The sequence below is a fragment of the Manis javanica genome, chromosome 10 (genome assembly GCF_040802235.1).
Source record: "Manis javanica isolate MJ-LG chromosome 10, MJ_LKY, whole genome shotgun sequence".
Lineage (NCBI taxonomy): Eukaryota > Metazoa > Chordata > Mammalia > Pholidota > Manidae > Manis > Manis javanica.
In genome coordinates this window covers 114,275,656-114,300,282 of record NC_133165.1, presented here as the reverse complement: position 1 = coordinate 114,300,282, position 24,627 = coordinate 114,275,656, and the positions used below count along the sequence as shown (strand labels likewise).

Genomic DNA, 24,627 nt, shown 5'->3' with positions numbered 1-24,627 from the left:
GTGATTATGACAATATTTTGGCCATTTAGAAGAAATAAAATTACTTTCAGCTTGTGTCGTTTGTTCCTCTCAGTGTGGCTAATAGGAAATGTCCAGTAACATGTGTGACTTGCACTATGTTTCTACTGGACTGTGTAGGTCTGGCCTAGGTCTGGGTCTCTGGGTCTGGCCACAGGTAGGAACCTCCAGAGGCCCACGTGAGCTCCCTCCTCACCTCCATACCCAAAAAGCCAGAAGCCAGGAGCTCATCCCGAACACTGCAGAGAGCAGAGGAGAGCCGGCTGGGGCCTGGGCAGGAGCCCTGCCTCCACCTCTTACTAGCTGGGTGGCTCAGTAAGTCACTTTCTGCCTCTTTCAGTCTCACACTGTTTTTAACTTGGGAGACAGAGACGATTAGATACACTACAATTTTAAAGTGCTTGACCCCGAGGAGGCTCCTGATAAACAGACTCAATCTTAAACCTGTGACACCAGAATTCCCAGACTGCCCGTCAGGCACAGGGCACATCATACTCCATCTGACCTTCACCCGTTGGCCTGGCACCATCTGGCGGATCTGCACTGCCCTGACACACAGGACCACTGGTCCCAGCTCGAGACCTGCCCGGTCATAAATCCTGGGATGCAGAAGGACAGATGCCAGCCAACCTGTCCTGACCTGCCTCTGACTTCAGCTCAGCTCTCCCTGCACATCTGGCCCCCTGAGCGAGGAGAGAAGTGGCAAAATTGCACCCAGCTAGCAGGTTGTGGCGTCTCTTCTGCCAAGCCAGCATTGGCTTAGAAACAATCTCAGGAGCTCTGCCCAAGTTACAGCCCTTGGGAAATGCTCTTGATGTTCCCCCAAGTGAGACAGGAGGTTCAAGTAGAAAACTGGGGCTCCTGGAACCTGGGGAACAGCTCTGGCCAAAATCTCCAGACCACCTTCCAAGGACAAGGTGGGTCCCCAAGACTCCCCCTGTCCTTCAGGGCACAGCCCGAGGCTGCACCTGTCTTCTGCCAGTTAGCAACCCCCTCTACACTAAAGTCAGTGAACTTCAGGGTCCTGGGGCCAGTGCATTTGACTTTTTATTTTTTATTTTTTATTAAGGTATTATTGATATACACTCTTATGAAGGTTTCACATGAAAAAACAATGTGGTTACTACATTTGCCCATATTATCAAGTCCCCCCCATACCCCAGTGCAGTCACTATCCATCAGTGTAGTAAGATGCCACAGATCCATGTGCCTTCTCTGTGCTACACTGTTCTCCCCATGATCCCCCACACCATGTGTGCTAAACATAATACCCCTCAGTCCCCTTCTCCCTCCCTCCCCACCTGCCCTCCCACACCCCTCCCCTTTGGTAACCGCTAGTCCCTTCTTGGAGTCTCTGAGTCTGCTGCTATTTTGTTCCTTCAGTTTTGCTTCGTTGTTATACTCCACAAATGAGAGAAATCATTTGGCACTTGTCTTTCTCCGCCTGGCTTATTTCACTGAGCAAAATACTCTCTAGCTCCATCCATGTTGTTGCACATGGTAAGATTTGTTTCTTTCTTATGGCTGAATAGTATTCCATCATGTATATGTACCACATCTTCTCTATTCATTCATCTACTGATGGACACTTTGGTTGCTTCCATATCTTGGCTATTGTAAATAGTGCTGCAATAAACACTGGGGTGCCTATGTCTTTTTGAGTCTGAGAAGTTGTTTTCTTTGGGTAAATTCCTAGGAGTGGAATTTCCAGGTCAAATGGTATTTCTATTTTTAGTTTTTTGAGGAACCTCCACATTGCTTTCCACAATGGTTGAACTAGCTTACATTCCCACCAGCAGTGTAGGAGGGTTCCCCTTCCTCCGCATCCTCGCCAGCATTTGTTGTTCTTAGTCTTTTTGATGCTGGCCATCCTTACTGGTGTGAGGTGATAACTCATTGTGGTTTTAATTTGCATTTCCCTGATGATTAGTAATGCAGAGCATCTTTTCATGTGTCTGTTGGCCATCTGAAGGTATTCTTTGGAGAACCGTCTCTTCATATCCTTGGCCATTTGTTAATTGGGTTATTTGCTTTTTGGGTGTTGAGGCGTGTTACTTCTTTATATATTTTGGATGTTAACCCCTTGTCAGGTATGTCATTTACAAATATATTCTCCCATACTGTAGGATGCCTTTTTGTTCTGTGGATGGTGTCCTTTGCCATACAGAAACTTTTTAGTTTGATGTACTCCCATGAGTTCATTTTTGTTTCCCTTGCTTGAGGAGATGTGTTCAGGAAGAAGTTGCTCATGCTTATATTCAGAAGATGTTTGCCTATGTCGTCTTCTAAGAGTTTTATGGTTTCATAACTTACATTCAGGTCTTTGGTCCATTTTGAGTTTACTTTTGTGTATGGGGTTAAACACTAATCCAGTTTCATTCTCTTGCATGTAGCTGTCCAGTTTTGCCAACACCAGCTGTTGAAGAGGCTGTCATTTCCCCATTGTATGTCCATGGCTCCTTTATCATCTATTAATTGACCATATATGGTTGGGTTTATATCAGGGCTCTCTAGTCTGTTCCATTGGTCTGTGGGTCTGTTCTTGTGTCAGTACCAAATTGTCTTGATTACTGTGGGTTTGTAGTAGAGCTTGAAGTTGGGGAGCATCATCCCCACAGCTTTATTCTTCCTTCTCAGGATTGCTTTGACTATTCGGGATCTTTTGTGGTTCCATATGAATTTTAGAACTATTTGTTCCAGTTCGTTGAAGAATGCTGTTGGTATTTTGATAGGGATTGCATTGAATCTATAGATTGCTTTAGGCAGGATGGCCATTTTGACAATATTAATTCTTCCTAGCCAAGAGCATGGGATGAATTTCCATTTATTAGTGTTCTCTTTAATTTCTCTTAAGAGTGTCTTGTAGTTTTCAGAGTATAGGCCTTTCACTTCCTTGGTTAGGTTTATTTGTAGATATTTTATTCTTTTTGATGCAACTGTGAATGGAATTGTTTTCCTGATTTCTCTTTCTGTTAGTTCATTGTTAGTGCATAGGAATGCCACAGATTTCTGCATATTAATTTTGTATCCTGCAAGTTTGCTGAATTCAGATATTAGATCTAGTAGTTTTGGAGTGGATTCTTTAGGTTTTTTATGTACAATATCATGTTATCTGCAAACAGGGACAGTTTAACTTCTTCCTTGCCAATCTGGATGCCTTTTATTTCTTTGTGTTGTCTGATTGCCATGGCTAGGACCTCCAGTACTACGTTGAATAGAGGTGGGGAGAGTGGGCATCCTTGTGTTGTTCCCAATCTCAAAGGAAAAGCTTTCAGCTTCTTGCTGTTAAGTATAATGTTTGCTGTGGGTTTGTCATATATGGCCTTTATTATGTTAAGGTACTTGCCCTCTATACCCATTTTGTTGAGAGTTTTTATCATGAATGGATGTTGCAGTGCATTTGACTTTGGTCCCAATTAAACATTCAACCATGTGGGTATCTGCAGGGCACCTTGGGATACAAAGCTTGGCAGAGTGCACAGGCTGGCCATGTGGTCGGTCTAGATTTTCTCTGAGATCACATTTCCTGCCCTTTGCCCCCAACCTCCTTGACAGAGAAGAGAACCAGGGCCTCCCTCCTAATGCCACCTACCAGTCAGCCCAGGGTCTGCTTACAGATTCTATCCAATGGCAGGGCTACACCTACTTGAGGAGGTTCCTGGCCACCAAGTGGCCAACAAGTCACTGCCTGCTGGCAGCATCCCACACAGTATTCCACAGGGAGAGCAAACAGTAAGTCGTTAAGGAATCCCAGATAAATGGGGGAGCTGATAAGGTACATTATCTTTGCATCTGGGAATCTTGGAGTGGCAACAGCTCCATGCTGCCGCCTGCCCCGGAGCCCCAGGCTGAGGATGATGCACTACAGTTTGGGCAGGTGGGCACAAGCCCCATGTCCTACCCTCTCATGGACACCCACAAGGACATATATTAAGTTGGGAAAAGATTCAAACGCACGGGACCTCATTACCAGTGGCACTGAGTGGGGAAGATGGGTGTGTGTGGGGGGGAGGTGGAGGATGAGATGGGGGGTGTCAGAGAGCCCCTCCAACCCCCAGGAAGGGTCTCCAACACTGGAAAAGGACAAGAGAAAATTTTTCTACTCCACCACCCACACAAACACAGCATGCCCTCGCCACCCCCACCCCCGTCGGCTTCAAGCGGGCACTGAGAACTCCAGAGCTGCCCTCTCCGTGGGGGTTACCCAGCCCCGAAGGAAGGGGGCGGCGGTCAAACGCGCCAGAGCAGGGGGTGTCTCCAGTACCGTAGGTCCCCAGAGGGAAGAAGGCGCCTACCCTGGGGACACAGGCCAAAGCCTCCCTTCTGGCCGGACCCAGAGCACCCGGCCCTTCGGCAGGTCAGCTCGCTCGGCGCCACCTGGGCTGATGGTCGGACCGCAGGGACCCGCTCCGCCTTCCGCGCCCTCCCCTGCCCACACCACACCCCCGGGGCCCGCTCCCTGGCTCGGGGTGACCTGACGCTCACTCCCAGGGCGAGGCACGTCCTACAAACCCTGGCGACAGAGGGCAGCGGCGCTGAGGATGAGCTTGGGGTTCCCACGTCCCGCTCCAGGCCCGGCGAGAGAGCCCGCAGGTGCAGGGCCGGTGCACGCAGAGGAGGAGACACGTATCGGAGACAGGGCCCCCCCGGGATGTCTCCCGCAGCATCCGTGTCCTGGAGCCGCCTGCACCCCTTCCCGCGTGCGTCCCGTCTCCGCGCGGAGCTTGGGCGGCGGCCCTAGACGTACCCACAGGAATCCCGGCGAGGAAGACTACGCCGTGCACCGCCCCGGACGAGGAGCCGAAGAACATGCGCGCGTCGCGGAGGAGGTGCGGGGCCCGCTCGCTCAGGCAGCTGGTCACCCCGACGTGGTAGATGCTCAGGAAGCCGCAGCCGGAGAAGGACAGGCTCCGGCCGCGCTCGAGGTCGCACATCGCGGCGCGGGTCGGGGCTCCAGGTGCGCCGCCGCTCCCCCGGGCGCCGGGGCCTGGCGTCGGGCTCCGGGCTCCTGGCCCCGGGACCGGGCGCACCGCCGCTCCGCCCAGCACCCGCCGGGGCTCTCGCCCGACCTCCCACCCAGGTCTTCGCGGCGGGACGACAGCGGGCAGGACGGAACCTACAGCCGGGCCGGGACGGCCCAAAAGGGGGCAGGACACCGCCCTCCCGCCTCCGCCGAGGGAAGGGCCCGGGGCGGGGTTGGGGAGAGGGGCGGAGGGCGAGGGAGAAGGGGTGCGGGGGAGGGAAGGAGCTCGCGCGCCGGGGTGGGAAAGAGGGGGTGGGGCTCGCTTGAGGGCGGGAGGAGGGCGCGGGAGGAGGTGGCGGGAAGGTGGAGAAAGAAGTTCTCCAGACCCAAGAGACGGTGGGTGTCGGTGGGTGTCCTGGAGAGAGAGGCCCTTTTCCGTTTCTTCCCCTCCTTCGAATCAGCAGGAAGCAAGCAGTTGCCCACCTAAGCCTTTACTATCTTTTAGACACTGTCATTTCCCTTTTTACATGGGGACAGCAAATCTTAAAACAGGCACTAGCATTTAAATAGAAGTTAAAGTCTTTGCTTTGTTTTCGTAAAGTTTTTTGCATGATGCCTTCAATTCATGGCAAGAAGTAGAGAGTTTTCATTTAATGATGGAGACACAAGGTTTCCATCTAAAAGTTTCACTTACAAGTAAAAATTGTGATTAACAAGTTCTAGGGTGGGGACCAGTGTGGGAACATCGAAGTTTGGGAGGCTCACGCCTAGATGACTGCTGGTGCCCTTAGGAAGTGTCTAAAATACCTCTTGACCTATGTGTCCCACACCGCACAAAGCATTTCCACAGTGGCCTGTGCTGGGAGGTTAAGCATCTGTCCAGAGTTACACAGCCAACAATTTGGGTCTACTGGGCCATCCTACCCCATTGGCACAGACCCTTACTTCTCCGTGTGGAGTGTAGAGTGTGGGCTTTGGAATCAGGCTACCCCCCTTCTGTGTCCTCATCCATAAAGCAACTAGTGCAGTTTGATGTCACCCACGAAGTGTCTGGACACTTGGGTTTTGCATGACCTCCCCACCCGCAGAGCCTCCCAAGTCCTCTGCATCCCCTGCTTTTGCCAAGACTCTGCCTGGACAGGTGGGGAGTGGAAGCAGGGCAGAGGCTGAGGCTGGGCTGCCTCAGGCACTGCAGACCCCCAGGCTTGGCCATTCTCTCCCATCCAGGGGCCAGAATCCCCTGGGTGTGGGACCTGCAGACCTTAGCAACCACCTAGGCTAACAGCCACATCATAGCTTATACTTCCTAGATTGAGGCCCAGAGAGAAGAAAGGGCTGGTCCCTTACCACACTGGCCTTGTGGCAGTGGGGGTGGGGTGATGTTCACAGGCCTGTCTTGACTGACTACCCTCCATGCCCACCTCACTCTCAGGGCTGGGACAGAAATTAAGTTTCTGGATCAGAGAACTGAGGTTACCAGCAAGGTCAGCTAGGGCCCGAAATCTAGCCTCCTGTTCCTCACCCAGGTCCCCTTCATCCTGCATCTGCCAGCCCTCCCGTGTTACATGACTACCCTTAGGATCAATGACAGGAAGGCCAGGTGCAGGGCGGGAATTAGAGGCTACGCTTGCAGGGCCCAGATGAGGCAACCAGCCACAGGCAATTATATTCTTTTCCTGCCCTCCAACACACAGTCAGCTGCAGGAGACTTCTGTCCTCCCTGGTGAGACCCAGATGTCAGTTATTAATAGATCCTGATCATCTGAGGCCAGCTGTTCCAGGGTTATTGTTCACCTTCCTGAACTGGTTGCTAGAGACACTGGTTTGACTTCCTGCCTGTCTGCCTCCAGCCGGCTGCCTTCCTGGGCTGGTTACTTCAGGTTGTGGTTCAGAATTCTACTATGATATATGGTCTGGCTACTGTCCATTCCTTCTCTCATGGCAGTGAACAAGACACGTGCCTTGGCGAGGTGATAGTCTAGCTGGGGAAGATGACAAAAACCCTGCCAACAGTGAATAAACTACACAATGTCGGGGGAAGTTAAGTGCCATGTGAAAGAGAAACCAAGTGTTAACCAAGTTCAATGAGTAAATTCGGAGATTTAATTGCCTTATCGAACAATTCACAAATTGGTCAGCAGCCCATCTCGCAAGTGCAAAGAGGCTCCCCCAAGCTGTAGAAGAGGAAAGGTTTTTAAAGGCAGGAAGGGGGTGGCGAAAGGAAACTGTTAGTGAAGAATGCACTGTGATAGTCAAGTTGGCCCTCCCAAGGGGAACAGAAAGGGCCTATTGGGCAGATTACCTCCCTAGTGCCGACCAGGCAATTCCAGGTTGACTGGTTAAAGGTTACATCTCTGGGACAGCCTGAAACTGCAAGGGGCCTAGGTGCTAAGTCTTGGTGCAGTGACAAGGGGCTTAGCACAAGTGATCCCATTTTGGACCTGTAGTTTCTTTTTCACACAAGGGAGCGTGGTGGAGGGCCACTGGGCTGGGAATGAGGCAGCATTAGCTGGGGTGGCCAGTGCTAATGTCCTAAAGCGTATGGGGTCACAAGGAGGAACCTTGTGAAAATGTGAGGGAGGGAGGGAGCCAGCCAGGTGACTTGGGTGAGCTGGATAAATGAGGTTGGCAAGTTCAAGACCAGGCAGAAGTTCTCTAAGCCTGGAAGATGGTCAGAAGGAGAGAATGGTGTAATGGGAAGCACTTGAGGGTTTAGGCAGGGGAGTGACATAGTCTCATTGCAAACTGGGAAGATCTTCCCAGGGCCCTAAACTCGGTGGATAGAACTCAGCAGGCTCATGAACTTGGATGTAAAAGAATTACATCTTCATTTTCACTGCCTCTAACTGAAATTTAGTATTTCCTTCAGACAAATGTATGCAACAAACTACTGCAGGGTTATTTGAAGTACATGTGACTTTATTCTAACCGAAATCACAGATTTTTTTATATCACATTACAGTTGTAGAGCTCAAGATAATATTTATGCTTATTACTTTGAAATTATGGTATCTGCTAGATCTTATGTAATGCACGAACAAAAAAGTACATCTATTATTGTATGGCAATTAAAATGTATTTTGATAACTGTATTTGAAAATAAATGGTTTCCTTTATATTCCCTATGAATTTCATTTCACATGTTTAAAAACATTCTCCTGAGATGGGGTGTCGCCTGCACTAGACTGCTTGTGGAAACAGGCTGCTGCCTCTAATGCAGAAGGGGCCTGAGGGAAGGCAGATTCCAAAGCAGGCAGGCCATGTGGGAGGCACTGTGGGTGCTCAGGGACCAGGGCAGGTTGGATGGTGGGCAGGCATGGCGGTGGAGAGAGGTGGCTGAAATAAAAACTGCCTGCAAGGTAGAGAAAAGTGGACCTGCTGGTGGGTTGGAGGTGAATGTGAAAGACCCCAGGGGTTGGGGAAGGCTGGAGGGGGTGGATTTGGAGAGGCCAGTGGGGAGTCCATCTTGGTCACACTAAGCTGGAGAGGCTTCTGGACAGCCAAGCATCAGGTGAACCGTTGGACGTACAGGTCTGGGGATCCAGGGAGAAGTCAGAGCACACGATCTGGGGGTCATTGGGGGTAGAGGTGACAGCTAAAGCCATGAGTCTGGAGAAGAGCATCTGGAGAGGGTGAATAGAGAAACAGGGAAGACAGAGCCTAGAGCAGCCCGGCATGGGGGAAGGAGAAAGCAACAAGGGCAGGCGTCACAGATACCCTGAGAAGAGCAGTGAGGGCAGGTAACTGTCCACTGGCTTGGGCAATGTGGACAAGACAATGCATAGGATAAAAGCCAATCTAGAACAGATGGAGGAAAGAACAGGGTCGGCCAGGGGAGCCAGCTCTTTGAAGAAGGTGGAGGGAGGGGTGGGGTCCGTGGAGTGAGGGCTTTTTGCAAGAGCTTGATGTTAAAATGCATTCTTGTGCTGAAGGGAAAGGTCAAGCACAGAGAAGCAGGGAATCTTGCAGAAGATTAGGAGATGAGGCTGCAGCAAGTTCTTGGAGAGGAGGACCCGGTGGAGAAGGAAGGTGGGGGTGGGTGGGGGTAGCAGGTGACTCTGGACAGAGCCAGGAAGCAATCAATCACCGTGGCAGGAACAGGCGTGAGTGTGGACCAGGTATGTCATCAACATGAGATGGGGTTGTGTGGGAAGAATGAGGCCACTGGGTGAGAGCGTGGAGGTGCAGAGAGAGGGAGGGCGAATTTCTCCCACAGTGTAAGAGGGCTGTCTGGCAGCACCGAACCATGAGATCCAAGGTCACACACGGAAAGTGAGTCTACAGGGTTGCGTCATTTCCTCCAGCAACATCCACCCGTCCTCGTGAAAGCATGCAATACTTGGCCGGGGTTAGGACTTGATAGGCGGCATGACTGGGGGGCACAGGAATAGGAGCGCTGAACGTGCTCGCAAGGAAAGGAGTATAATGGTGTGCTAAATTACTTATCCAAGGACGCCAAGGGACTGAGTAGCTCTAAAGCCTTAGCGGCCCATGCAAGCAAACTAAAACCCAAACATGAAATGCCTCAAGGTTGAGAAATTGAAACCTGAGGGCAGCTGATCACTAACAGCCAATGCAACTTTCCCACAGGTGGTTGCTTAAGCTCCAGCCAATCAAACAAGGTCCTTGCTTTGCTTCCGTGTCTTCTCCTTAGTCTTGTCCCGTCAACAGAATGCTCCTAATCACTTCCAGTTCGGTGCTGCCTCATTTGAATCAATTTTTGCTCAAATAAACTCTTAAAATGTTTAATATGTCTCAGGTGCACCATGGAATGTAAGCTGAGGAAGGATGGAAGTGAAGGCCTGGAAGGGACTGTGGGTCATGGAAAGGCTGTAGGATCGGTGGTGGGGGTCTCTGTGGGGCTGGAACATCCTGGAGTGGGGAGCAGCGTGCAGAGGAACAGGCAAGGGTCCTTGGATGGGAGCGTTGTCATGGGGTCCTGGTGGGGGAGCAGTGAGTGCTGGTGACCAGGGGCAGGGAAAGACACAGGGGTGAGGAGGAGTGGGCAGGGTGGAGGGCAAAGCCATCTAAGGAGCCCTTGCACAGGGAGGCTGGAATGTGGCTGCAGCCATCTCTGGGAATGGAGACCAGAGAGGGGAGGAGAGAGCAGTGAGCCAGGCCATGAGGCCATTAAGGGATGATGCCAACAGCAAGGTGTGGATGGTGAAGTGGGCATGTGAGTCAGAGAAATCGGGGGTTTTGAGGAGGAAGGAGGAGAGGTGGAGAGCCAGGAGCGTGCCCATCCAGAGAGCCCAGCCTCCTGGAGGGGCACATGTCACCTCCAGGGGGAAGAGCAGAGTGGAGGCCGAGCCGGGGAGGACTGCCCAGGGCAGGCAGGGCAGGAGGGAGCTCAGGAGCATGAATAGTCTGCAGGGAGAGGGCACAGTGTGCCCGCAGCTGTCCCCATGTCAGAGAGGGACACCCCTGACTCAGCAGAGGGAGTCATGGCTCAGGGCCGGGTTCCTCCCAGAGGAGCTGAGGTCACCCACTAGAGATAAGGCCTGAGGCAGGGGTGTCGGTGTTGGTTACGTTCAGTGGTGAGCTCAGAGGCTTAACTCTCCTTTTAACAGAAGGCAGGAGGCTGTGGTTCAGGAGGCCCGCAGCCCTGGGACCCATCACAGGACGACTATCCTGCCCCTTGCTGTCCACACGCCATGCCACCTCCAGCGCAGTGCTGATGAGTGCGCTGCTTTTTAAAGCACATCTGAGATGCAGGGCACCCTGTTTCGCTGGCTGCGGCCAGAGTCGGGGGATATGGAATGGCCACTGGGGAGGGCCCACACAAGGCAGTGCTGACTGTCCCGTAATAAGGTATTCATCCTTAGGAGACCCAGCCACACTCAAGATGACCACCCCTGAGAGACAAGAGCTTCTCACAGAACATCTGCAAGCATTACATGCTCAACCGATTGATCTGAAGTCACACCTTTTCTGCCTTAGTCTCTCTACCTGCAAAGTGGGATCCAGGAGACCAGAGCTGTGCACAGAAAGCAGGGAGACAGGCCCCTGGAAGCTGTTTGCAGCTTGAGTCCCTCTGCACCCTGGGCTGTAGCAGGCTCGGCAAGCTTCAGTTTGCTATGTCCCCTTGGTTTCAAGGATCAGATTTGTTTGCATATAAGGCAAATTCATTCTCAAAAGAGTTGCTTCTTAAAAATTAAGGGCTGAGAGTGAGGGAGCCCTTGAACATCGAGCCCTGCTGGTAATTCTTAGAGTTTAAAGGCATCTTGCATAGCACATCATTGCAGACCTGTGGGGAGCACCATGCTCATCGTGAACTTAATGCAGTTTTCCATTATCTACTACACATAGTTTGTAACAGGAGTGAAAATCCCTCCCTCAAGTGCTTGTTGAGTCTCTGCAGCTGGAGGGGACAGATGTCATGGGGTCATAAGTACTGGCCTCAGGGTCAGGGCCACAGACAGGCTCTGTGACCTGGGGCAGGGCCCAGAAATGGAGCTGAGGAGGATGTGTGATTATTAAGCCAAAGTCCACATGGAGTGCCTGGAGCCAGTGTGGGGCGTGGATGCTCAGTACACAGTCACCTCAAGTTCCACTATCTCTGTTACCACTGTGACTGTGATCCCTGTGAACCCTGGGGTTTGCCAGGAAGTTTGCTGGGGATGCAGAAACGAGTGACTTGGGGCCCCTGCTCTCTGGAAGCTTATGGGCTGGTGGCCAAAGTGCATGAACGTCTGATCTGAAATAGGAAGTGCTGTAACGGAGAAATGTGGAGTGATAGTGATTTCATAATAACAACAGCAATAGCTAGTATACGGCAGGCATGCTGTGTAACCGGCATCATGCTAGGAGTCGTACCTGGACTTCGGTGCTCACAGTACGTCACTGAGGTAAATCGTGGTACTAACCCTCTTTTACAGGTGAAGCAACAGGCTCAGAGGTGGAGCGATTTGTTCAGGGCCCACAGCCAGCAAGACGAGGAGGCAGGGCTTCAATCCAGGCAGTTCCTTCAGTGAAAAGGCCACCTTAGTCCAGGAGGAGGAAAGGGGATCAGTGCAGGCTTCTCAAAGAGGTGACATTTTCATGAATTTGCACATGCACCCATTAGTTATCCTGCTCAAGCCCTGGAGGCAGTGGACTCAGGTGGACTGCCTATTCCCTGTCCCCAGCACCCACCCCAGCGCAGGTCCTGGGACAGGCCAGGGGGTCTCAGTGACTCTGGTGAATGAGTGTGTGAGGAGCATCTGGTCGCAGCCTTGTTCCCACTGACCTCTGGTACTGGTGCCCCATTGCCAGCCCTGGCTTGCTCACCAGGCAGCCACAGCACCAGGTCCCAGCCTGCCCCCTCCCCTAGTGGCAAGCCCAAGGCAGGGCCGGCTCACCTCTGGGTCAGGGAAAGGTCACCCCCCCACACCCCCACTCCGGCAGGGCCGGGAAGGTATGCAACCAGCAGGAGTTCAGCCTGTTAGTGACTGGCTCCTGACATCAGACGGCCCTGCCTCCGGCTCCCACCCCGGCTGCCCCGGTCCTCTATCAGTCAAGCCCACGTCCCGCCCGACCCCTCCATGCCCGCGCTGGCCTGTGCTTTTCCTTCCTTGTAAATCTCCTGGTCCTCAGCCCGCTTCTGCCTCCACATGTCTGTGGGGCTGCTCACCAGTCCCGGCAGTGCCAGGCGGGGTGCAGCTGGAGCGGGACAGGCGTTTTAGGAGGGGTGTCTGTAGTGGGGCAGCACAGGGACCACATGGTTTGGGGAAAATGCCCCTAAGGGCTTCTCATGCCTCCACCTCGAAATTCAATTTTTAAAATTGTAACAGTTCAAGGTATACTGAAAACACAAGAATTTGTGTTAAAAAATGTGGGTCAGTGTGAGAGACAGGGACTATGGGCTTAGACAGAGCAGGGTGAGGGCCTCCGGAGAAAGCAGGGCAGGATAATTACAGTCAGGGCAGTGTAACCACATGCAAGGAAAGCCCCCACCAAAACTCCGTGCTAAACATTAGCTCTAGAGTCATTCTTCAGTGAGATCAGTTAATATTCCCCAGATAAAGGAAAACATCTCAGCATAGCCCATGTTTTTATTATGCTAACCATTTGTAATCACATGTAAGATTCACTTGAGCATGCTAAAAGGCCCAGGCCTCTGTGCTGTTTTTCTGCCTTCAGGCCTGATCAGGTGATGTGCAACCTGCTGCAATTAGTAATGGCAAGCAAGCCCAGCCATAAACAACATAGTAAAAGTGGGAAAGATTCTATCTTAGATTGTGTTTTAAACTCTTTAGCAGACAGGCAATAACTCAGCCCCCCACCCCCCACACAAATGACTAACAGTTGCTAGTTTAGCATCCACTGATTGAGGAAACACTGAATGACCAGGAGCTGCTATGAATTCAGTAACCTTTTGGAAAAGGTATGCAGTTTGTCGGTCAAATACTAGAAAAACACTTGGCCCTGTGTGTGTGTCTATTTCTATTTACCTCCAGAGGACGTAACTTCGACTCAGGGAAGGGATGGGACTTGACCTGGGACTCGTGTCAGGTAAATGGGGGGCCAGGGAGCTGGGTGTGCAGACTGTTGTCTGAGCCCTCCAAGCAGCATCTGCAGCTGGCACCGGCTCTCAAGGTCTCTGAGCTGCGGGCTGGCTGAAGGGATGTGGGCTCTGGCTCTGCCCCAGGCAGGGTGCCAGTCCTTTCCCCTGCGGGCAGTTTGGGGACTGGGGCTTGAGAAATGGTCACTGTGGGCCCAGCTGTTGCCGCTGCTGTTGTTAGACATGGACACGCTACTGTTACAGAGGGAGGTGTGGTGTGGACACTCGTCCCGTCCCAGAGGCCACAATAGACTTTCCAGAGGGGCAGAAGAGACAGAAAGAGCTCACGGAGCCTGCCAGGCCTGGGGTCCATCCTGACCTCGCCACTTCCTGGCAGTGACCACTTCTCAGCCTGGCTGGCCTCCCTTCACCACCTGGTGGTGGCTGCACGGCCTCTGTTGTCTCCTCTGAAGATGGGACTGATGGGAGGTGAGTTAGCAACTGCGACTGAGTGGTGACTGGAAGTAGGCCTCCTGGGCAGCACCTGGGCCCCTCCCCTATCTCTAGGACACTTGGCCCTTTGCTCCATCTTCCAGAGCCTCAGAGAAAATGTGCTGCTTCTGAGGATAACTCTAGGTGTTGGCCTGCCTTGGGTTAGCTGGGTGGCCTGGGCCAGGTCTCTTGACCTCTCTGGCTTCAGATGCCTTTTCTATAAAACAAGGCCCTTCTAGGGCAGACTGGCTGTGGTAGAGCCCTCACCAACAGTTCTAACTCTGCAGATTAATGGATCACTGCAGAGTCTATTCAGTAATCCCATCAACAGTTATTGAGGGCCCACCAGGGGCCATGCCGTGGCTGGGGGAGGGGGTGCAACCCTGACTCGGATCCAGTGCCTGGCCTTGCGGAGCTCGTGGCCCACAAATCATCATACATTCACTGTGCAATCACAGCTTTGCCAGAGATACCAGAGAGGTCTATACTGGCTGTGGTTCCTAGGAGAAGTCTATACAGGCTGTGAACTGGGACTGCTCCCAAGAGGGGCCATCTTGCCAGGGGAGGCTGCCAGAAGAGGTAACTTTTGACTATAATCTGAAGCATAGGTGAGAGTCCACTAGGCAAAGAGGGAAGGGAGAAGCTTCCCAGATGGACCGAACAATGTGTGCAGGGTCCTGGCTCAGGAGGCGGAAGGGAGGGAGGCTTATTTGAGGAGCAGGAAGGGCAGCCAAAAGGAGCAGTGGGCACAAGGCAGGGCTGGGGAGGCTGGGCTTGGCTGAGGGAAGCAGTTGCTGCCCCTTCCTCCAGGTTGCTGGTGTGGCTGCCCGATGTGCCCACTGACTTGTGGTGGATGCAGGGCGTGTGGAGCACTTCGGCCCTCCAGGTCTGCTGCCTGGGCTGTTCAGGCAGGACACGCAGAGGGCCTGGGGTGCAGCGGGACTGGCTGAGCTGGGTTGGGAAGGGCCCCAGCTATTTCCCCAGACAGCCAGTCCCTACCTTCCACGTCCCTCTGTTCACGCACCTGTGCAGCTCCCAGCACATGTTTGGTCCCCGCTGTGGGCCTGACCTGGCAGGGCCTGGATGTAGGAGTTGACCTGTTCCGCTGGTTTGTCTGTAGGAGCCGCTAGGGGGCAGTCACATTCCCTCCCCCACCGAGCTCACAGAGGACAAGCAGATGTCACTGGGGAGCCAGATCCCCACCAGTCTTTCCACCAGGCTCCAGACGCCACGGCATGCCCTGTGTGGGGTTTGTGTTGAGGGTGCCTGTCTGTCCCCAAGCTACCCTCCCCACTGGCTGGAGACACCAGCAGTCCTCCCTGACCCACCTGACAGGTGTTTGGCCACACCTGGAACCTTGCTGCCAATCCCAGCTCAGCCAGAAGAAGGGCCTCCGGTCCTCCCTTAGGGCAGGATTTGGGAGCAGTGAGCCAGGCTCACTGTGTGCCAGGGCTGTCCCCACGTGGCTTTACCTGCCCTTCACCCAACCCCAGACTCTGGAAACTTTCACTTACCGGCTTCTGCTTCCTCTGCAGCCTGCAGGTCACCAGCCCCCTCCAGCCTACGGAGCCCACACCTGCCCATCAGGCCTGAGGGACACCAAGCTGGGCTGGCACAGTGATTGGCCTCCCCGACCCCTGTCTTGCCCCTTGTCCTGTGTGCCCACATCTGCCCCGAGTCCTTGAGTCCCGACTAGTCTTCTGGAGCCCAGAGCCCAGCCCTTAGGCCAGGGGGGGCACTGGAATCGTCGGCTGAGTGGAGGACCAAGAAATAGCCTCATTTTCTCCTCCGACTCTTGTCCCAAACTGTGTCAGCAGGGGCCCCCCAGGAGTTGCAAGAGGCTCCACCAGCCCCTCTGGAGTTCCTCTCCTCGGAGCCAGTTTCCTGGGGCCCAAGTACTTCTTTTTGGGGGGCGACCAGCCTGTTGGTATGTCTCCAGGTCACTGTGTCCATGTCACTCTGTCCCTGTCTTATTAGACGGAGAAAGAAAGACACATATCTTGGTTCTGTGATTTCCACATGGGGGAGTACGGGTCATATCTTCTGAGAAGAGGGGTTTGGGTGCTGTTTGCAGAGTACTTCACAGAATAGCTGTTGAAGAACACCTTGCAGAAGATGGCGAAAATACCACATACTCATATCAGGGATATGAGATCAGAGAGCAAATTGAAATGACGGGATGGGGTGTGCCTTCCCTCAGATCATTCCTCTGACTTTCTCTGTCTTGCACTAGCCCTTGGGGGTCACCCCCTGGTCTGCCTCACTCCAGAAATCCTGATCTCTGGCTTCCTACTGGGTCTATTCAGCAAGAGTCTCTGGTAGGAGATTGGGGGGCTGGACGAGGAGTGAGAGGGGTTAAAAACCTCAGAATCCCAGCTGCACCTGCTTGTATGGGGGTGCCCAACAGCCCCTGGCTGCCACCACCATGGCCCCGCCTTTATTCCTTCCAAAGGTTCATAGTGCTGCAGTGCCCCCATCCCCTCACCAGTCCTACTGGAACACCGGGCCTCCTTTGGCCTCCCTGGGAGCCGCCACTCTTTCTGTCCTCAGAGTGGAGCCCACACCGTGCTCCTGGCCAGGCCCCTGGGAGGCCTTCAGCCCAAGAAGGGTTTGGAAGGGTGGAGAAATGGAGCCATGCATGAGAGAAGAAGAGAGCAAAGGAATAAATATGTGAGCAAAAGAGACAACAAGACATTCATTCATGACTGTATACTTACTGAACTATAGGCTCTGGGGAGCCAGCTGGGAACAAAAACTTACATTCTGGAGTGAGTTCGGGAGCAGATGCTGAAGAGCAAACAGGGAAGTGTGAAATAAGATCATCTGGAAGACTGGTGGTGCTGTGACGAGAACGAGAGGGCGAGAGAGCCAGGGGCTTGGGGTGGGGTCAGTACCCGACCAGTGGTCCAGAGGACCCCTCTGTGATGATATTTAAGGTGAGAGTTGAGAAGAGAGGCAAAGAGAGGGGAAGAGCTTTGCAAGCAGAGGGAACAGCAAGTGCAAAGGCCCCAAGAAGAGAATGAAGGTGCTGTGTTCAAGAAACAGAAAGCAGCCAGTGCGGCTGGGGTGGCGCGAGTGACTGGGCAGTCGGTGGGTAGGCAGAGGCTGGTCACAGAGGGCATAGTCCACGTGATGAGGAGTTTGGATTCAGGCAGTCATCAGAGGGTTGACAGCAGGAGAGAAGGTGAGTGAACAGTGACAGCGTGGAGTGTAGGAGGGCCTGGGATGAAAAGGGAGAGCAGGGGGACAGAGTGAGGACCCGCAGGGTGCTCTCCAGGCTCCACCAGCGTTGAGCTGGCCTCTGGCCCCTCTTGCTGTCACCTGGGTGGAGGCAGGTGCAGACGTTGCCTGCAGGAGGAAGGGCGCTGGCTTAACTTGGCTCAGGCGACGTCCAGGCCCCAGTGATCCTTCCGGCAGAGCTGGAATGCTCTGTCCTTACCCCCAAGGGCTGGTTTGAGGTTTCTTCCACCAGTGGAGAGGAGGGGCCTGGCTAATGGCCCAGGTTAATGGTCTAGTGGTTTTGGAGACCTCTGAGAATATTTCTGCCCCCCTGTCCTCTGTCCCCATGGACACGGGCCTCTGTTCTTATGGGCACCCAAACCTCCCTTCATCACTGCCTCTTTCATCTGTTCTTTGGGGCTTCCCCTGCAGCCATCTTTGTCCCCATTGCTTTTTGTCTCTTAGGGAGAGATGGTTGGCCACTCCCACCTTCCTCTCCACCAAATCATCCTCCTTCACTGAGCAGCATGTTGTTAAATATCTCTGGCTTACTTGAATATCTCCATTGCTTTTAGTACTCTGCTCTGAACACTTCTTTGGTATTTATTGTTTGTGGCTCGTGCATCAGGGTCATCTGTTCACAGCTGATATTCATAAGCATCACTCACAGTACTTCACAGTTTATCAGCACTCTCCTGCATTCTCTCTCATTTAACTCAAAGGCATTTTCTTGTGTGGCTTTAAAACCCAGATGCCTGCCTTAAAATCCAATGATCCCAGCTCTGCACTCTGGGCCCACAGACCCTGCCTGCTCCATCTCCTGGGGACGGCCAGGCAGAGGTAGAAAGGTGGTGATCTGGTTCCTCTGAGGCCCACAGTGAATAACTTTGTGTCTGAAAACCACTCCTCAAGGACCTCCCCAACCTGGACATGCTGCTCGGTAAGCTCCAGCCTGGTTTGTCCAAGTCCCTCTAGGAGTATGGGGCTCCCAATACGATATGACCTAAATCGCCTTTCATCTCCTACCTGCCTCTACTGATGTAGCTTCAGAATGAGTGGACTTGCCCTGAGCAGCTCCTGTGGGTTTCACTGGGCCACCACTCACCAACAGACCATGATCCTCCTTGAGCCTGGAGAGGGCTCAGCTGACAGACAGCCCAGGAGCTGATGCAGGCCAGAGCTCCCTGACCCCGGGAACCTACACAGTCTCTGTCACAGAGCCCTGAGGTCCACCTGGGTTTGAGTCCCATCTCTGCTACTCAGCATTCATGTGGTCTCTCAGAGCCTCAGTTTCCCTCTGTATAAAATGGAGACAGTAATACAGACCTCATGGAATATTTACTTGAGTAAAATTAAACACTCCTTGCAGAATCCATCATTTGGTGGGGATTACTGCTCAGAAAGGGGGAGCAAGGAGTGGAAGTGCGTTAACTAAACTCTGCTCTGCGTTAGGCACCAGACTAGGAGGACTCCTGGGCCTCCTTTAAGCCTCACAATGCTGCGGGATGGTGGAGAGTCTAGACAAAACCCACGGTCAGAGGGAGGAGAGATGATTCCAGGAGGGGACTAGGCACAGAGGAATGGGTTTCTGAAGTGGGTCTTTATGGAAGTCTAAAATTTGGGTTGGCAGATGGTCATTCCAGGAGATGTACTGCAGATTGAAAGGCAGGCTGGGGGTGGCCCATGGTTAAGTTAAACTGACTGGGAATCTGAGAGGTAAAATGCGTTGCCCTAAGTCCCACAGCCAGTCAGTGGAGGAGGAGTTAGCATTCCAACCCAGCTCAGGCTGTCATTCCATCCGGTCTGCACACTAGAATGCTGGGTAGAAACATGGATGCTCAGGACTCTTTTACAGAGATTCTGATGTAACTGATCTTGACCTAGACCTCTCTTGGCACGAGTGTCATTGGAGCCTTTAGTTCCTGGGCACTGGTGTCCTCAGGGGTCCCACTGTGGATGTGACCACTTGCCTGAGCCAGGCACACTGTGCCTCAGACTTGCTTAATGACATGTGTGGGAAGGAGGCTGGTATGTGCCAATCTATGACAGGGGTCACATGATGCTCGTGGGGCAACCTCTGCTCCAGCACTAATCCTGGCTACAGGAGGCATCCCCAGGCAGACACCCCAACTCCTCTGAGCTTTACGTCCCGCACATAGATCTGATCATGCACACCAACCAGACATTTGACAAGGTTAAGGAATAGCCATTACTTTTTAGTTGTGGTAATGTATTAGGAATATGTTTACAAAGAGCTGTTATCTTTTGGAGATCTATACTGAAGTATTTATGAATGAAATGATATAATATATGAGATCTGCTCAAAATAGTCTAGGTGGGGAGGAGTTGGGTGACGAGTACATAGAGTTCATTATCCTATTCTACGTCTGTATATGTTTGACATTTCCATGATAAATGAATACTTAACCTTAAAAATTTGACAGTACATACATGTCAAAGGGAATTTACACTGAGACAGAACACCAAACAAAGCAAAACCAAAAGGCCAGCGGGAGGGAGTCCCAGCGACCCACACGGGAGGGCAGTAGGATCAGGTGCGCTGAGCGCATTCAGCACCGCGGACAGCGACCCGCGGCTGCCCTGCCGCCGCAGCCGCCTTAGGGATCTGGGGCAGGCAGAGAACCTCCGGATCCACCCTTACTTAAAAAGAAAAGTCTCTGCAGGACAGAAGGTTAACCAGCCTCTTACACACCTCCAGCGATGGGGCGTTCACTACCTGCGGGCAGATGAGGACTTGGTGGACAGTTTGGGTTCATAAGCAGCTTCTGTTTTCTGTTCTTTAAGGATAGCTTTGCCAGAAATCAACTGATCGTGTGTGTGTGTGTGTGTGTGTGTGTGTGTGTGTGTGTCTATTTCTGGGCTTTCTATCTGTTCTTCCATTTATTTATATGTCTTTGCTTATGCCAATCCCACACTGACTTGATTTGTAGCTTTAAGGTAAACATCTTTATAGTTAAGTCTTGAAATCAGTTATGTGAACCTTCCAATTTTATTATCCTTTTTCAAAATTGTTTAGATTATTCTAGGTTCTTTGCCTTTCCATACAGATTTTAGAACCAGCATGTTAATTTCTACAAAAGAGCCCATTGGGATTTTGCTTGGAATTGCATAGGCTGCATAGGTGAATTGGGGGAGAATGGACATCTTAACCACGCTTAGTCTTCCAATCCATGAATATGGTATATATCTCCTTTTCTTTAGGTTTTCTTTAATTTCTCTCATCAATGTTTTGTAGCTTTTGCTGTACTAATCTTGCACATATTTTCTTTGATTTAATCCAAAGCATGTAATTTTTTTGATCATATTGCAAATGGTGTTTTAAAAATTTCAATGTCCAATTGTTTACTGCCAGTATGTAGCAATAGAATAAATATTTGTTTGTTGGCCTTTGTATCCTGTGATCTTGCTAATCTCACTTATTTATTCTGGTAGCCTTTATGTGGGGTCCACAGAATTTTCCCTGTTAACAAATATTTTTCTTTAGATTTTTATTCTGAAAACATTTAAACCTTTAGAAAAATTACAAGAAGTAATACAACTGTGGTGGGCAGAATTACACCCCTTCCCTAAGAAAAAATTATGTCTACGTACTAATCCCCAGAATTTGTGAATATGTTATGTTACATGTCAAAGGGAATTTACATATTCTGTTACATGTCAAAGGCTGCAGAAGGCTTAGTTAAGGTTGCTCATCACCTGAACTTAAAATAGATTATCCTGGATTATTAGGTGGGCCCAATATAATTACAAAGGTCCTTAAAAGTGGAAGAGGGAGGCAGAAGAGTCAGTGTCAGAGTAATACGATATGAGAAGGACTAGACAGGCCATTGCTGGCTCTGAAGGGGCCACAAGGTAAGGAATGTGGGCAGCCTCTAGAGGCTGGAAATGGCAAGAAAGTGGATTCATCCCTTGAGCCCTCAGAAAGGAATGCAGCTTTGCCAACACTTTTTTTTTAGCATAATGACACCCACGTTAGACTTCTGAGCTACAGAATTTCTAAGACAATAAATTCATGTTATTTTGAGCCACTGAGTTTATGGTAGTTTTTACAGCAGTAATAGAAAACTAATACCACAACGAACACTCACCATCACCTACATTCTTCAGTTGTGCCATTTGTCACATTTTCTTTCTCTCTCAATGTGTATATACACACGCACTCACGTGAGTATTACAATTGTTTTTTTTCTGGACCATTTGAAAGTAAGTTGCAGATGTGGTGACTCAACACCTCCAAATACTTCTGCATGTACCTCCTAAGAAAAAGAACATTCTTTTTTTTTATTATTCGTTTGATTTTTATACTTGATTTATATGTGAATCCCACATTTCTCCCTTATTATTATTATTATTATTTTTTAAATAAAATGCTAAAGTGGTAGGTAGATGCAAGATAAAGGTAGAAAACATAATTTAGTGCTGTAAGAGGGCAAATGTAGATGATCAGGTGTGTGCCTATGGACTAAGTATTAATCCAAGCTAGACAAGGGCAGCAAAACATCCATGGATGCAGAAGATAAGAACATTCTTTTATATAACCACAGTATGGTTTTAAAATTCAAGTAATTAAAAAAATGAATACAATATTACCAGTTAAGACAGAGTCTGTCTTCATACATTAAAACTGTCCCAGTAACTTTCTTTATAGTTTTTTTTCTCCCCAGTGATCTGGTATCCAATCCAGAGTCACACCTTGAATTTAGTCATCAAATATTTTTAGTCTCTTTTAATCTAGAACAGTTCTTTCAGCTTTTCTTTTTGTCTTTCATGACATTGACATTTTGAAGAGTACAGGTCAGCTGTTTTATTGAATCTTCCTCAGCCTAGGTCCAGAATATGAAATTTCGGTAGGAAAACTGCCCGAGCGTTTCTAGCAGTCACATCAGGAGGTACAAGATGTCAGTTTGCCTTGCGAGGTAATGTTTATTTTGATCACTTAGATGTCAGCTTTCTGCACTCTAAAGTTATCCTTATTTCTTTGTGATTGGTTAAGTAATCTGTGGGTAGAAGCCCTGAGACTGGAAAAATATTTTCCCCAACAAATCTTCACCCAGCGATGGTTTTAGTTTTGAATGATATACTTATATGATTAATTATACTATGATGGCTGCAAAGTGATGATTTTATAACTCCATCATAGCTTCTATATTTATTAGTTGCCATTTTACTGGAAAGAAGAGTTTTCTCTCCTCTCCTCATTCATTCATTTTTCTTAGTTTCAGTGTGGAATCATGGGCCCTTTTTTCCCTATTAGTCCTTTCCTAATTCATTTAAAAAATACCCATTTAAAATATTTTCATTTAGGTATAAATGTATATATACATACACAGTAAATTCTTATTTAGGTATAGTGTACATACACATATCTTAAGTGTAAACCTCAATTTTTTATATGCATCTATATAGGACATAATTTACCAGTCCCAGCACAAGATTAAAATGTAGGACCTCTTATTTATAAAGAGGGAAAAAACACCATTAAAGTTAAGAAAATACAAAACTTCCCCCTTTCTTTTGCAATCGCTCTCTCAACCTGTCATGGTGTTTTTTATTTTCCATTTAATGTCACTCTCTCCAATACTGAGATACTTGTGGGCACCTGCAGACCCTCACAGGAGCCTGGGGGACCCACCCTATGATTCCAAGAATAGCCCCCTGGCTGCCTGTTTCCTCCTTTTGGCTCTGGGACTGACACACTGTGCCCTGGGAGTGAGTAACTCAACCAGGCATTGCCCCTTCCCACGGGCTTGCTGTCCCAAGGGTATTCCAGTCTCCACACCAGAAACATTGGTACCTGAACTGGTGGTGGGAGAGGGGCTCACGTTTGCTGATCAATGCACCAAACGTGCTGTGGTGCTGCCAGTCTAAGTCAGAGATGACAGAGATGGCTTCTATAATGTCTCACTCCGAGATGCCATGAGGTGGGAGCATCAGAGCTGACCCTACACCAGTGCCAAGGCCCCATGGTCACTGGGCAGGGGAAAGGAGAGAGGTTGGCCAGGGTTGAAACACTGGAGGACAGAGGAGTGGGCCGTCAAGTATCTGTCCTGGGAAGGTGGCAGGAGATGGGATCACTCACGAGCCGAGGTTCTAAGCCCTCAGCACACACTCCATTGCCCCATCAGCCTTCACTTGTAAAGCACAAGTTCAGAGATAAAATTAGTAAGAATTTCAAGATGGTGACCACAGAGTATGAAACCCCAAGAGTAAGGCCCTTCTGACCACAGGGCTTCCCTGGTTGCATGACCATGAAACAGCCCTCTCTCTCTCTCTCTAACAAAAACTATGTCCACATCTGTTTCGAGCTATACTTTTGTCTATGTCACATATAACCACACTGAGAGCAAGATACAATGTTCCCAACCCTCTGGAGGTGCTCTCACATCTATTCCCAGTCAACCCCTCCCTTGCTACAAATGAGCACTGTTTGGCCCCTGTCACTAGAGATGATTTTTGCTTGTCCTTGAACTGCAGATGGATGGAATCATACAACATATTGCCTTTTGGGTTTGGCTTCTTTTGTTTCTCACCTTGACTGTGAAATTCACCTACACCAGCAATTCTTTTTATCTGCCATGTAGTAAGTATTCCATTATATGAATATATCACAATTTATGCAGTCTACTGTTGATGGACATTTGTTTCTAATTTTTTGTAATATGTGCAAATTGTTCCTAATTTGGTCTTTCAAGCTAGCTCCTGTGTCCTGTGTCCTATCTGCATCATTTTTTAAAAAAACACTTTTTTGTTTTGCCCCAAAGTATATTTTTGGTGCATTTTGTACTTTCTTTGCCCCACCCTGCATTAGCCTTTTCTAGAAGAAACCCGGTTCCCTTTGCTGGGGAAGTATTTAGAAACAGATCTGGGCACTGGGTGTGTCTAGTATTTATTGGAATGCCAGTGCCTAAAGGACTTTTCAGCAAAAATAAGAAATACGTATTTTTAAAAAATAGCAAATTCATGTCAAACTTCATATTCCAATCCAATACCACAGGGTTTTCTTTGCCTTCTCCTATGGTGAGAATACACATCTGAAACAGGAACACATTCATTCATTTGCTCAATTCCTTCAGTCTTTGGCAAGCTGTCTCTGTACCATCACCCGATTGTTGCTAATAACGTCTCAGGTGCTTGGACCGTCTTCTTTCATTTTTGTAAAGACATCCACAAACCTGCCGAGTTAGTTAATTGCTTCCTTTCCTCTGTCCACTGTGTACACATGGCCTATGCCTCTCTGCTCATGCGTGTGTTTCTTGCCAGACGGCAAATACGTCAGCCTAGAGCGAGGAGAGAGTGGGTAGGTCCTGTCCACCTGCTCGCTTCCCATCCTGGCTGATGTGGTTATCTACCTCTGTCCTCCTGGCTACAGCACGTAGGGGTAGAGATTATCATTCCTTCTTCACAGCACTGGACACCAAGCCTCAGGGAACTG

At 50.2% G+C, this 24,627-nt stretch overlaps 1 protein-coding gene across 3 annotated transcripts in view; it reads right to left on the bottom strand.

The window, feature by feature from the left end:
- PNPLA3 (patatin like domain 3, 1-acylglycerol-3-phosphate O-acyltransferase) overlaps positions 1 to 24,627 on the bottom strand; it is a 38,853-nt gene that overhangs the window by 13,701 nt on the left and 525 nt on the right. For 2 of the 3 annotated variants that reach the window (XM_073213997.1, XM_073213998.1), the window contains exon 1: positions 4,766 to 5,047. In XM_073213997.1, coding sequence (XP_073070098.1) covers positions 4,766 to 4,952 — 187 coding nt within the window. In that variant the 5' untranslated portion in view covers positions 4,953 to 5,047. Of the gene's footprint in view, positions 1 to 4,765; positions 5,048 to 11,797; positions 11,965 to 24,627 lie in introns of those variants that run through there. The other variant, XM_073213999.1, reaches the window with a different exon arrangement.